Source organism: Epinephelus fuscoguttatus, linkage group LG16, assembly GCF_011397635.1.
Source record: "Epinephelus fuscoguttatus linkage group LG16, E.fuscoguttatus.final_Chr_v1".
NCBI classification, from domain to species: domain Eukaryota; kingdom Metazoa; phylum Chordata; class Actinopteri; order Perciformes; family Serranidae; genus Epinephelus; species Epinephelus fuscoguttatus.
In genome coordinates this window covers 37,861,286-37,876,983 of record NC_064767.1, presented here as the reverse complement: position 1 = coordinate 37,876,983, position 15,698 = coordinate 37,861,286, and the positions used below count along the sequence as shown (strand labels likewise).

The 15,698-nt window shown below is 39.7% G+C and overlaps 1 protein-coding gene across 1 annotated transcript in view; it reads right to left on the bottom strand.

The window, feature by feature from the left end:
• Positions 1-4,503: 4,503 nt before the first annotated feature.
• LOC125904031 (steroid 17-alpha-hydroxylase/17,20 lyase) overlaps positions 4,504-15,698 on the bottom strand; it is a 47,292-nt gene continuing 36,097 nt past the window's right edge. The window contains exons 12-13 of the mRNA XM_049601297.1: positions 10,979-11,599; positions 4,504-7,934 (exon numbers count right to left, since the gene is read on the bottom strand). Of these exons, the coding sequence (XP_049457254.1) occupies positions 7,756-7,934; positions 10,979-11,599 (800 nt within the window). The 3' untranslated portion in view covers positions 4,504-7,755. The remainder of the gene's footprint in view (positions 7,935-10,978; positions 11,600-15,698) is intronic.

Here is a 15,698-nt window from a genome sequence, read left to right as displayed (position 1 = left end):
AGTACATTTTTGCGTGCCTCCACTTCAGTGAGTAGCATCTCCAATTCGCATTCTGTGACGTTTTTCTTTTTCCCCGTCTTACTCATTCTTTTGTTTTAGGCCATATCCACATGAAGATGGAACCGATTTTGTTTTTTAAAGGTTTTCCATAAACACGGAATCATCTCAAGATATGTGTACGTAAACATGAAGCCACTGAAAATGTGGAAATGTGCTTGGATTCCTGCATATGCACAGATTCATACATCTGGATGTTTTTGTGTGTACGATGTTTTCTGGATTTAAGCGTTCGCCATTTTTCAGTAGGAAATCCACGCAAGTCTTTGTACATGAGGCCCCAGGTGATTTAAGCCATTCAAAACACTGAATAAAGCAGTTTCACATAAAAAGGTTTTTTGTTTTTCTAATGCTAACTACAGTGGTTGATGCACAAATGCAAATGTCCTTAGTTAGAGCCAGTGTTTAGTTTGTCTGTTCTGGGCTACTGTAAAAATATGGCAGTACAATATGGCAGTCTCTGCAGACCAACACCCACTCCCTGTGTAGATATAAACAGCTCATTGTAAGGTAACAATAACCCAATGATTCTTATTTTCAGGTGATGTTACACTAAAGATAATATACTGTATTACATTTCTGCCAATATGTTCCCCTAAATCCTATAAACTGGACCTTTAAAAGGTGGAGTCTGTAATTCTGGAGGAAAAATGTTGGTATTTTAGCTCAACACCCAGACAAACACCCCTCCCATAATATCTCTGATGTTATTTACATTTCATTACCATCATGGTGTAGCTCCGTTCCTTGTGGGCAACAACATGAAAGAGGCAGAATAGCTGGTGAAGTGTTATATTGCTCAGTCCAAGCCACTTTGGTTAGTTCCCATTTACAGAGCTGGGCTGCGTACTACTTTTTTTTTGTTTTTTTTTTTATTGCAGACTGCACCTTTAATGGGCAGCACTGTGCTTTATTTAATAGATATCACCATCCTTGAAATAGCAGTCAATACAATAACGCTCTGTCTTCTTCAATTCAAGGTTGTATAAGGTCAATGATAAGGTCATACACTTAAACAGTGTGCCTGAGTCACATGTGTCAAGTGGTTTGGATAGAATTGTGGTTGTGGAATAAATGTGTCATGAACAAGCTAAGGCTTGTGAATAGTAACTGAATAGAGATGGTCATTTTTATAATGGTTGGTTAATAATAAATCATTAGATTTGTGCCATTATTAATAATTTTCTAATTTAGTGTTGATGTACTGTACTGTACTGAACTGACTTTTCCATTTGTCATAATGATTTTATAAGGAAGTTTGTTCAGCTCCGTCCATATGAACAAAAATCCAATAATGCACTCATAAAGGGATTGTTAGGATTTTTTTAAGTGGGTTTGTATAGAGTACTCATACATAGTCAGGTTATTACATACAGTAGATGTCAGCACACCCACCAGAAAGTCTAACCCTATAAAAAGTATCAGTTTAAGTGTAGGCTGTATTTTGAATATTTTCACTGCTGCACTTTGCTGTCAGAGAGTGACACCCAACAGTAAAATTAATTCACTATTATATTGCTCTCTTCAAAGCCAGACTCCATTAAGAAAAACAGTAATTTAACAATGCTGAACTCAGGAGCTGCTGGTCTACCTCTGAGTAAAACCATTATTTTGTGTGTGTTATTGTGTGAATTTGGCATTTAAAAGGGTTAGTTTGGATTCAACAAAGTCACACAATAACACAAAATAACTAACTGATCATAGCAGCAGTGGACCAGCAGCTGTATTCAGTGAGCTCAAATGACTGTTTTTGTTAATGGAGTCTGGTAGCTTTTATGAGAGCATAGATGGGGAACTGAGGCAGTTAACGGCCTACCCTGTCTGACGAAAAGGTAAAGTGGTAAAAATACTCTCAATATAGCATACATTTAAACTGATATTTATTCATTTTAAGTGGGTATTTTTAGGTGGCTAAAATACATTTGTTACTGACCCCTCCACAGCAGTACACTGCTGAACACATCCATGTGGGACTCCAGCCTGCTTCTTCAACCTGGGGGCGCGCCAACTTTCATCTACTGTATGGAATATACTTTCTATGGATAAGTACCCCATACAACCCCACTTCAAAAATGTGACCTATCCCTTTAAATGGAGTGGTCTCACCCACATAGTGGTACCTCTCTCTGCAGGTAGGTTTGGTTAAATTCGTCCAGGATTTATCTGTCTGACATTAGTCTCTCCAGGAATGGAATTTGTTGATTATACACAGGGAGCACATGGAATTCCATTCACCTCCACTGTGTTGGAGTGATGCAGAAATTTCACAGACAGATATCTACTAACCAAAACTATCTACATGGAGAGGAGGTGAGAACGTGTCTTTTGCAATTTGGGTAAACTAACCCTTTAATAGATAAATTAAACATTATGGGGGTCTTGCAATATTTAGAGAGAGATGACTGCAAAGACACACAGGCACACAACACACACGCATGCACGCACACGCACACACACACACACACACACACACACACACACACACACACACACACAAACACTTCCAGCTGTGGTGGAAAAAGAGGCGGGGCTGTAATGGCTCGGTTTGGCATAGTTTGAAAAGTTAGCACCTCACTGAACTGCTTTTCCACGGCGAGTGCATGGATATATCCAGCTCCACTTCTCCTGTCTGTCCTGACACCACCAGAGCAGCCCTCCCTCTCTCTCCCTCCCCAGAAAAAAAGTCACCCATGCTTTTCTCACTTCACTTGTATAAACATGACCTCACACACTGATAAATTAATCAATCAATTTTATTTATAAAGCCCAGTATCACAAATCACAATTTGCCTCAGAGGGCTTTACAGCATACGCTGATGATGGTATTGTTGAGTGTGCACCATGTGGAATACAATAAGATGTCTTAGGCTTCATTGTTTCATGTTTTGTGTGGACTTGCAGGATAAAAAGTATATCTGTGTAGGTTTATTTGTTTTTTTACTGTCCTGCCTATGAAGGATTATACTTTTCAGTAAAATTATGACCATGACAAATGTCAGTTGTTTTGGAAGGGCAGACTTTGTTTGCCAGGTCTGGGATAGAAGGCTGAGAATTTTGTTGTGTACTTAACAGTTCATTTGATCACTGCAGCAATATTGTAATGGTGTCTTCAGGGCAGGGCCCAATCTGCAAACATTTTCAGGTGATGTCTCAGGCTCACGAAAATCTGGCATGACATTTTTGGATTATTTATATTAGAGGTTTCCTTGCAAAAATAATCCCAATTTTGCAATAGGGTGTACACACTACTCATTGTAGACATTCATATTTAATGAATAATGTTTTGGTTATGGCAAGGAAATGTATGTATGCTAATTAGTTTGTAATGCCACCTTGATGACATTTTCAATTAAGGTATCTGAAATGTTGCAAAATGTTCATAATGAGCATATCTGTACTGACATCACATTTCAGTAGTTTTTCCTCCAATATCTACATGTAACTAAAGAACAACAGACACGTTTGTTGTTATATCCAGCAGAGCTGAAGAGTTGACAGCTGTACCACTCAAGTGAGCCTTGAATCCTTAAAGGGATAGTCTACTTTTTTTGGAAGCGGGGCTGTATGGGGCACTGTCCACAGACCATATATTATGTACAGTAGATGTCCGTCTATGCGTCTCTACTTTGTAGAAGCAGGATGAAGCTGAGCAATGTACTGCTGTGGAGAGGTCAGTAACAAAAATAAGTCAATATCAGTTTAAGTGTATGCTATATTGAGAGCATTTTCACTGCTGTAGCTTCATGTCAGACAGTGATTTCCAATGGGAAAATGAAGCCGTTCATACCTTGAATTCACCAAGGTCACACAATAACCCAAACTAACTAACTGATCGAGGCAGTGGTAGACCAGCAGCTCCCTAGTTAAACAAGGTAAAATTACTGTTTTTGACAATGGAGTCTGGTGGCTTTGACGAGAACATAGATAGGAAACTGAAGCCCTTAACAGCTTTTCTGATGGAAAGGTAGGTGATAAAAAAAACTCTCAATACAGCGTACACTTAAACTGATACTGATTTTCTTAGGTGGCACTGTTTTAGGTGGTAAAAATACATTGTTGCTAACCCCCTCCACAGCAGTACATTGCTTAGCTTCCATGTTGGACTCCAGCCTGCTTCTCCAAACTGAGGGTGTCACATAACATCTACTGTATGTTATATATTGACCATGGATAAGTACCCAATACAACCCCACTTCAAAAAATTTGAACTATCCCTTTAAAGACTTGACTTGCGACATAAACAGCAAGTCTCATTTATTTACCTAAGCCCTGTATTACGAAGCAGGATTTGAAGTTAGCAAGATAACTTTGGGTTTAACTCTGGGTTTTCAGTACTACGAAGCTGGTTCTCTTTAAATCAACAGCTTACCTGAGCAGGTCAGCTTCAGGGTATCTGATCACAGGCTGTCTACATCCCGACCTCTGACTAATCAGATCACTGAAGAAAAAAGTATCCATGAACAAAAGTCCAGAGGTAAAAAGGAGGAGCCTATATGCTGTTACAGGTCAGTAGAATCATTTAATTGTTCCAGGGCTCTATTTCCACTGGTTTTAAATCAGAGCTTCTAACAAATGGAAAGATCGTTTACAACACTAAACACATGATTCTGGCATTATTTGAAATTATGCAAGTTTATATTAGTCTGCAGTGATAGTGCTGCTACGTTTATACTGCAGCTCAAAATAACATGAGACATCTATGTGGTAAGAACTAGGAAAAAACATAGAATTTTATTAGTAAAACAATCCACACTGCTAATTGGCTCCTGTTAGTATAAATGCCACATTTCAATAAGATAGACCTCATTAGTCATAAACTACTTTTCCACCCTTTACTTTAGTAGCAGAATCACTTTAAAGTGTTTTATATGACATTCAGAGTAGTTTCATCATCATCCAACTAAACAGCAAAAAATACTCTTTCACATGAACACACCCATGGCTGGATAGCAAAACCCAGAGTTGACTGAACTGATTGAAAACCAGCTAGGTAATACCATTTATCCAGACGGCCAGTGTTAGGGTTAGTCAAACCAGATAACAAGAAGCTATCCTGGGTAAGTTGAACTGGCTTTGTAGTGCAGACTTCAGGTAAAATCCAAGAATGTTAAAAAACAGAAATAAATGCCAGGCTTTGCTTAGCCAGACACCTTAAATATTTACAATTCTACACCTAAGCATATGTTCAAATGCCATTTTAATGGTCAGCATTCATAACACTTTGACTCATAAAGCCTTAAACACAACCTTAACAGTTCCCTCTACTTCCCCTCATCTGACTTCTCCACAGCATGTGACCTTCTTCATCCTTCAAACCTTATTAGCACACACAAACAAACTATTCCACACACTGACAGATGTCTTGGTAACAAGTGTAACACAGAGTCATCTGCAGGGCATCAGAGGCCTGTGGTGAGGGACTTTACGGAAACACTCAAACATTCACTGTGGAAAATACCAACATAATCTGATTGCCATTGTGTCATTTACTTCCCCCTATCTATCATACACAAACACGCACGATTTTTTTTTTTTTTACTGTATCCGGTGGCCTAATATCGTAGGCTAAAAATAGGCCTCATGTCTTGACAGCAGCTAAATCTGGTGGCGCTGTCTTGTATTACTGACACACTGAGATGGAGAGCTGCCCTCATGCCTAATATAAAAAGCTTTCCATGTATTTATAGACCTGCAGAGAGTCAGAATAGCATCTGTGTGTATTGAAAATGAACCTGGCTGAGTGGCTGGGAATATTTAGACCTTGTTCCACAGACAGTTACTGTTCATAGCATTCCATTACATCATAACAAAGCCATTCTGATGAGCAAACAACAGGTGCTTATACTCTAACTACAGGTGTAGGGCAGGTCAAGTGTTTGTAGCGTTGTGAGAGAAACTCCAGTACCTTTGCTGCTGGTGGAAAAACTTTTTACTAAACTGCAGACAGCAGCCCAAGCAAACTGTTAGACATGACATGACTAACATAACCTAACAGTTATTGACTTTTTTGGTTTAATGACAGAGACAAGTCGACAGAGTCAAGCTGTTTCGCTATCAGTGTGAATTTGTCGAGACTGTTCATTGGCTCAGGGTTGGGTGTTAGTGCTACTGAGAAGTTAGTGTGTGCTGGGCAAGCAGACAAGCGGCCCAGGATCAGACCACCAGCGCAAAAAACAGCATATTCAGGTATCGTTTGACTGGTGATGTTTCAAAAGATGTGGCAAATCAACTCTGGCTGTGTCAGAAAACAGGCTCAACTTTTAATGTAATGCAGGATAGGAGACTTTGTGCTGCAGAGCGATGTTTTGATGAGCTGCCCCCGTGTTGCTCTAGAGGCTAACCAACACATTGCACACCACGAGCAAGCAAAAAGGTTTTGCAAATGTTTAATATGAAATGCATTCTGTACGTTTGCTAGCTGTGTAGGAGACACAAAAGGAAATCTGTTGAAAATTAATATGAAACTGCTTGCTTTCAATGAAATTAAATCTGGATTTATCACTTCCAGTGCAAAGATGACTTCTGATTTGTTCCCTGATGTTGTCACAAACTGAAACAAGGACATAAAAGGGTCAGGATTTAACAAGCATTTTAAACACAAACATATGCACTAAAATGCAGTTTTAACAGAGCATCAGATTTTTCAGTACTTCTAAAGTTTTAGCCACTTAGTTCAAAATTATTTTTGGTTGACTGTAAGGTGTAGCCCATTCACAATACTCCTCTGAACTCAGTAATCCATCTGACTACATTGTGAGTGATTGCATTTTCATTTTTCTCTTGAGCTTATAGCAAAAGAAAAACAGCCTTAACATCTAGAACCTGAACGCAGCCAGTGTGACTGTTTGTGTAGGGCCAAATAGACGATGTTTTCATCCAGATGTTGGCCAAAATGACCATTTAGTTCCTTTGATTGCTCACTTTACAAGACTGCTCACTAAAATTGTATTTATGATTGTGCGTTAAGAGGTTATGATCCAGCAATGAAGCTTGTGCACATACCTGCCGTACGCCATAGTCAACACTATTCCATGTACTGTGGAGACTATCTACAGAGGGATACAACTCAGGGTCTTTAAGAAATGAGATTGGGCAGTTGTTTTCTGCTTTAAGTTTCTGATGACAGCTGAGAGGATTGAGAATACCGTGGTGCAGGAACACTTCAATATTTATGAAAGAGGTGTTCATATGTGAAGATTATCTTGCTAAACAAAATGTGTAAGTATCAGAAACATTTGCCACAGAGCTTATTTTCTGCAGTAATCCAAAATCCATTGGTAAAATCCCTACAAATAAACAACATCTTTGATGCCCTCTATGAAAACACAAAGCAAGTTGAAGACTCAGTAATTTTCTTTCACTAACAAATCTAACACAGACAAGACATATTCTCTGCAAACCCTCTACACAAAGCGATCCCTGCTTGCTGTCACAGTAAATGACACATTAATAATTACTGTAAGATCTATGTTTAAAGCCTGATAATGGACAACATCATTAGTGCTATTGTGGTGGTGATATCAACAATTGAAATTCGACACATAACTAAAAATTAGAAACCTATACTGGAGACATCAGTGATGGGGCATAAAAATGTAATTCCACCTCAAAACATCAAGCATGTTGGATAACAATTAGGGGGATGAGCTCAGTAACATGGGGTATTAGGGCCAGGTTGAAGTTAACAGGCTGTTGCTGTCAGGACAGCGGGCAGCCAGCCTCTTGGTGCTTGGCTAACAGTGAGATCCTGGAGAAGGTCTTGAAGCAGCTTGTACACTGGTACTTTTTCACTTCAGAGTGGGTTTGGAGGTGAGCTCGTAGGTTGGATCGGTCAGCAAAAGCTCTGCTACAGTGTAGGCATGAGAACGGTTTCTCTCCTGCAGAAGGAACACAGAGATTCATGTCAGTGATCACAGTGAGTTGCAATTTCTATTTCAGGTAATCCATGAACCCCCTAACCAATCACAACTACAACAGTACCCCATTCAGACTGACAAAGTATCGAGGGTCTATATGAATCTAGAAATACCAACTTGCAGGTGTATGCCACTGCATATCAGTCAAGTTTCTCTTACAGTTTACATCCATGTCTGTGAAACCCTGGTGCTTCACACACATCTTCCCCCAGGCAGCACAGAAGATCTATACAATCAGCACAGTTTCAAGGTGGGTACCCAAGATTAGTGTCACTAATTCAGTATCTGACCAAATATCTCCCCTTCTGTTCCTGAGATACTGTATGACAGTGAATAATGGCCAGAAAAGTGTTTTATGCAGAACATTATGATGTCACAGTGAAGTTGACCTTTGACCTTTTGGATATAAAATGTCATCAGTTCATCATTTTATCCTATTAGACATTTGTGTGAAGTGTTGTCATAATTAGAGTATGAATTCTCGAGTTATGGCCAAAAAATTTGTGTGGGCACACTAACTTTGACCTTTGACCACAGAATTCTAATAAGTATATTCTTCAGTCAGTGTTTGTGTCAAATTTACAGAAATTCCCTCAAGGTGTTCTTGAGATATCATGTTCACAAGAATGAGACCAATAAAGTCACACAGACTTGACCTTTGACCACCAAAATCTAATCATTTATCCTTGAGTTCAAGTGAATGTTTGTGCCAAATTTGAAGAAATTCCACCAAGGCATTCTTGAGATATTGTGTTCATGAGAATGAGAAAGACAAGTTCACAGCAACCTTGACCTTTGCCCTTGACCACCAAAATCTAAACAGATCATCCATAAGCCCAACTCAACCTTTGTGCGAATTTTGAAGAATTTCCCTCAAAGTTTTCTTGAGATATCGCGTTCACAAGACTGAGACATACAAGGTCACAGTGACCTTGACCTTTGACCTGTGATCAACAAAAAATAATCAGTTCATCATTGAGTCTGTTGGGATTCACAGGACCATAGATGATTTGTCATTTGTTAAAATCTAAACTGGACATGTGAAGGCTTTTCTTCTCTGCATGCTCTTTGTTCTTCAAACAAAGAGAGCTATTTGACATCCATCTCCAGGAAGTCCCACCTCACACCTCAGTGAGACACAAGTCTCAAAACTTGATTGGACAGGACTTTTATAGTGACATGTGACTGAGCTGTGGACCAGCCCAGAGGTGCCCAGACAGGCCTCCTCTTACCCTGGGCTGCCAACAAGCTCAGACCATTGCTCACAGACTCTCTCTAAACCTGAACCAGAGAAGTTAAAGGTGCAAACACAAGGTTTGCAGCTAACTTTCCAGCGACAAGGAGAACTAAGTTGAGTAAGCACCCCAGCATCTAACTCTGCAAGGACCCTGAGCGACCAGCTTCCTCGGATCTGCACCTTTGGAACAAGGACACAACAAAGATTGGATATGGAACCACAGCTCTTTCCCGCCTTCCTCTGCCAGCTAACAAAGCAGCACACCATAAAGCGACTCTTTCTTCCATCCATTCAAGGATCGGTAACGTAACAACTGGGCATAGCTTTATTATAGCTTTACAGGCTAAGCAAGACTGTTTAACTTGTATGTGATTTAATGCTGTCATTGAGTTATTGTTGTGATTGTTTGCAGCTAGGTCATTGGTTAGTTGGCTTCGCCAAAGCTAAGTGTTAAGTTTGCTAATGCTGTTCATAAACAGATTCTTGCACCCACCTAAACAATCTCTGCACTAATCCAGACCATTTGCAACACAAATCACATTCACATATACTCATTAACAAATAGGCTTTCAACAGAGCTACACCCAAAGAGGTAACTCAAAGTTCCTGCTTCTTTTCCTTTGTCTTTGTCCTGACCACACGGTCAGACAAACACATCCCCCGATCTGAAGCCAGCTTTGATTCGGCCATCTTGTAGTTCTCTGTTAACAGCCAGTTTGTTTTGTAGGCCAAACGGCCCTTTGATTGACACACACCAACACACACACACACCAATGTTGTATACTTTGTTAGTTAGAATGTGTGTGTTTGGTTTTGCTTTGCTACTTTATGAAAAAATATAATTCTTTGGAATCATACCCTTTGATCACTCTCTCTCTCTCTCTCTCTCTCTCTCTCACACACACACACACACACACACACACACACACACCCATATACTCATCAAGCTTGTATATAGTTGTTAGTTAGAATTTGTGTGTTTTGGTTTTGCTTTACTCACTTTATGAATAAACATAATTCTTTGGAATCATACCTGCTGTCTGTTTAATGTTGCACAAAAGTGAATTAATAGTCAACCTCTGCTGTGTCAAGAACTCCAAAATCCTTCAGGCTTTACTGTTAATTTTGGTTATGGTTATTATTTAATCATTAATCAAAATTCCAAATTAATAGTTTAGCGTATTTTATGAGACTGATATCTTTAACTGGCTATCATTTTCTCCTCACATGAGGTGATTTAATGTTAATTAAGTCACATTATTTAACATAATTATATTACTATTAATAATTGTTAATTATTTCCGATAGCCAATTTACAACATTAATGGTGTCCCCTTGGTGAGGCCTATTATTGTTGTTCCCTACATAATTGGTGCCTCCATGTGACACCCAGAAATTCATATCATGTTCACAAGGATGGGACGGACAGACGGACAAACAACCTAAATAAAATGCTTCCGGCCATGGCTGTCACTGGCATGGAAGTATAGAACACCTGGATCCTACATTTTCCATAACGCAACAAATAGCATCTCCTCATGAATGCATATGACTTTCAAAGGTCACACCTACAGGTTGTGATGCAGGCTTTCTGTTAGAGCAGTTCTGTAACCTCCTGATGACATCACTAGTGCTGACCATGAATAGTAAACTGACCACTGTGTGTAAAATTGGTGGAATGCCACTTTAAAAAAGACCTTTTTCTTAAACTTTCTAATGTGCTGGCTGAAGACATCCTATATGGTGTGAGTATGAGTGTTTCACTGACCTGTGTGTGTTCGTATATGTCCCTGAAGCAGCCAGGGTCTGGAGAATGCCTTGCCACAGAGTTTACACACACAAGGTAGTGTGTGTGTCCTGATGTGCATCTTGAGTGCCCCCAGGCTGACATACTCCTTCTCACAGTACTTACAGCTGAAGTACTTCTTACTGCTCCACTCACACTGGAGCTGCTTGTGTTTGGCCTGTCCCGAGAAGCTCAAGTACTCTTTATGACAGTCCAAACACTCAAAACTCTCCTGGCTGCTGCCACAGAGAGGGATGGCTGGGAAGAGGGACAGGAGAGGGAGGGATGAGGGGAAGAGGCTCTCTCTTCTCCTGTGGTCTCCTGTGATACACTGGATTTCCAGGTTCACGTTGGTGCAGGACTCAGCTGGTTTGTAGGCATCTACAGGGCTTCTGCTGTGAGTCTCTGGAAAGAGCAAACAGGAGACAGGGGAGGTGTTCGGAGAAGATGGAAGATGAAGACTGTCTGCTCTAAGAGACAGAGGACGGGAGAAGGAGAGAGACTGGGCACTCTGCTGTAGTTGTGGGCTTGAGGCTGGACAGTGATGGGGAGGTTGGATATAACTGTGCAGTAGAGAGTCTTCATGGATGCTGCAGGGTGCCTCTGTGGAACAGACATACGCATACATACATTTGCTATAATATCAACTACATTAACTCACCTACAGTATGCTTTGGTAATATCTGTACATTCAAAGGATAGGTTCAGATTTTGTTCCTTCCTAACGTTCACATGCCATACATGAGCATTAGGAAGGAAACTGGCTTTGAGGAGATCTCCTGACTACCTACTGACTTTGCAGGACTGTTTTCCTGGCAGCAAAAAAGAATCCTGAATCTGTGACCAGCGTTGCTTGTTGTCATCACTGATGACATCTACCTGGTGTTTGTTGTTATTTAAGTTGTGCTGAACTTACCTGGTAAGTGTATTACAATACAAAATGTATTGTTCATATGCTTTCCTCACAGGTGTGTGAATTTAAAATGGATATGAAGCGTGCATAGTGCTAAACGTTGGTTTATAAAGAGACAAGATGGAGCTCTCTCCCTTCCTCCTTCTTTCATTAAAAAAAATAGAATACAAATAAAAACAAATTCAGCAGCAGTGGTTATGTTTGTAATTTATATTGTTAGGCATATAGAAGAAACATTGCACCCTCCAGCCCATCTTTTTTAAAATGGAAACCACTACCCCAGTCTGCCATTCTGCAGGCACTGTCCCTGACATGTCCTCTGGCACTGAAGAAGTGTATCAGCCAAGATTGCTCAAAAATTGCATGACAAATCCAGAGCCTTCAGCATCTAAGGGCAAATCTCATCCACACCGGGGGCCTGTATCACGAAGCAGGATTAATGTCTTAGCGAGGTAACTTCAGGGTTAACCCTGGGTTTTCGGTCTCACGAAGCTGGTTCAGTTCTTATCGGGGTAGATCACCATGGTAACTTACTCTGAACGGCTATCCTGCTCCGGAGCAGGGTAAGTTCAGGGTTGAATCTGATCCTATAAAAAGCACCACCCACTGGCCAATCAGCTGTTGGGAAAAAAATGACTCCGCTGACAGAAATGCAGCCCAGTCATGACGGGAAGTTTAATTAATTTGATTGATTTTGATTTGAAAGTTTATTTTGAACATTAAAAAAGAAAAGAAAGCAACAACAACAGACAATGAAAAGATTGTTCAAACAGGAGTGGAAAGATGTCAAAATTTCATCCCATCCCTTCATAAGAAAGAAACTGATAATTTGTGGACACTTAATAGCACCATTAATTAGTGCCAACATTTTTTTTTGTTGGAGGAAATGATCCCTGTTAAAGAAAATGGGTCTAATTGACAGCTTTGCTGCTGGAAATGTGGAAAGTAGCCTATCATGTCTACACTTCAAGGAATTTTCCTTTTTGTTTCTTAAAGAGGGAGACTAGGTATATTTTTGCGCAGCTGTTAATTTCTGACACAGCTCAATATCAGGATGATTGTATTCAGACAATCAGTTTGGTGTTGATATGATTTAATTGTGGCGTCAGCTTCAAGCTTTATTGTAGCATACATAACGTTATGACAAAGAAGACCAATTTATCAGACGCAATGATGTTAGACGATAATTGTAATACACGCAGTTCATCTGCGCAGCATTGATTTCATGGGATTCAAGGGTGTGATCAGTGTCTTATGTACAGGTACAGGTACTGCAGCTACTTGAACCAGTGATGAGTAATTTAACCTACACATAATTTTATTTGCTACCTTGTTTTGTCTTGATTTTTCCCTCTCTCCTCCTCTATTTCTTCTTTCCTCACCCGTTTTTTTTCTTGTCTATTATGTGATTTCATTGATGTTTTGACAGGGGAATTTCTTTGATAAGCTTTTAGTGGCTTCTAATCTCTCCGGCACTTTTCTTTTTTTTTTTAATCTTGTAAATTCTTTGTTTTTAACATTAGCCAATGTGCAAATAAACTAATCTAAACTAAAACTAAATATTATTCATCCCGTTATGCGTTGCCACACATGTTTCCTCCTCCTGCAGCTGCCATGGTGTTGGCCTTTTCTCTAATGTTGCTTTTCTCCTCCTCATATTTTAGTAGAATTAATCTCTGATCCTCACGAGAAATACGCTGCGCTTTTCTCATGACTGTGATTGGTCCGCTGCGTGCGTGTTCACGGCTCTTGATAAAGCAACCCTGGGTTGAGTTACCGAGTTGATATCCAGCGTCATGATACCGATTATCCTGATTGCCATTGTTAGGGTTAGTCAACCCAGGATAGGTCTGGGTAACCCAGGAAAGGTTGATCTCGCTTCGTGATACAGGCCCCTGGTGCCTTACTACCGAGGAGCTTCTTAACTATCGAAGAGATCTCTGCCAGGGATATGGCTCAGGCTTCCCGAGTCTTCAAACTGTCTCCTCCACAGAGGACGTGTTGCCTGGGTTCTCCAGCTTCCTCCCACAGTATAAAGACGTGCAGGTTAGGTTAACTGGTGACTCTATATTGTCAGGAGGTGTGAATGGTTGTCTGTTTCTAGGTGTCAGCCCTGTGAAAGTCTGGCGACCTGTCCAGGGTGTACCCTGCCTCTTGCCCAATGTCAGATGGGATAGTCTCCAACCCCCATGATGCTGTACAGGATAAGCAGTTACGAATAATAAATAAATGAATATATGAACAGGCAAAGTGCATCTCAAAATGGAACTTATTGTTGGTTTGGGCTTGGTGGTGTGATGTTGTTCTACTAATGCAGGGATACTCCACTTCTTGTGCCCAGGAGCCACGTTTGCCAAATGAAAGGAGGTCAGAGGCTAGTTAATAAACAAACATTAATAATATTTATCAATAAAAAAAATGAATTGCCTATTTTTAACTTTTCAAAGTTTGCTGTATGCAGGAGTGTTTCTAGGACTTGAGGACATTCAGGATTTAGCCCAGACCCTTTGTCACATCCTCTCCCTGGCACTTTATTTATTTATTTTTTTTTATAGCAACCAAGCTTTAATTTGATGTTTTTTATGCATGCCATCTTATTGCATTTAAAATTGAAAAAAAGAAATTCCCAGTGTGAATCTACTTATTTTCATTGTGAACAAGAAAAAAGTCAGCAGGCAACTCAACGCTCTATCAAGGGCCAGATTTGGCCCGTGGGCCATAAGTTGGGTATCCAGTGAGTGTATGCATAGACATTTAATGCAATTTAATTTGTAGCCTAAATGTGTTCTTTAATATAAGAACAGTGTAGAATTATAAGCTTTTTTCTTTACTGCCCAGAGTATAAAGAAACAATACTTTTATTTGAGTATAATATTCTAGCACTGTGTGATACTGTGATAGTGTGTACTATCACACACAAATTTAACCCAAGTCCCAGTTTATAGTGGGAGTGTCTCTATAAAATATGAATTGAGCTTATCTCCCTTTTACCCTAACCCTAAACTGAGCTTAACTTATAAGACCCTGACAAGCTATTTTCTCAATCACCTTCCTACATGAACACACTTTTTTGGAAGTTAGAATAAGTTAGTTGACTTCACAGGGCTCCAGAGTGTGTATGCGACCAAAAATCAAGTGCAACTAAACATTTTCATTGGTCACACCAGTGCACCTGACATTTCTTACAACCAGCTGATACAGCATGAACTGTGTCTCCACATCTGTCCAAATCCACTTGGCTGTTGTTACCAGCTTCTTCTTCTGTTACACATTTAATGCTATTTGGCATGCGCCGGGTGCCTAGGCCAGTTTGGGTCCCATTGACTGTATATATGCGGGAGTAATTTGTGTCCCAATCACATTATCTGGGTGTGTTAGTCCGATTTAGAAATTCCATTTAGTACAATTTGAGTCAGACTAATGTTTACATGTATTTTGAAAGTTTGGTTTTAGTTGGACTAACACAATAAATCCATTTTCTCTAATGTCATGTGAACGTATTGAGTGATATTTTGTTGGTTTTGACCAGTGTTAATTTTGACAGCTGTTTTAGATTCAGTTTAAGTCTTGAGATGAAAATGCTAATTCGTTAAACTCACATTTTAGTCATTTTTATCCTTCATAGTTTTAGACAATGAAAATTCTAAATGTTTTAGTCAACTTTTAGTTATTATGTTTTTGATATGTTTTTAACCATTAAACTAATCCAGTTATGCTAATTCATGTATCACAGCGCTCAACAGTGCAAGCATTTCACTCGCATTTGCGACTAAAAATAGGTGTGTGCGA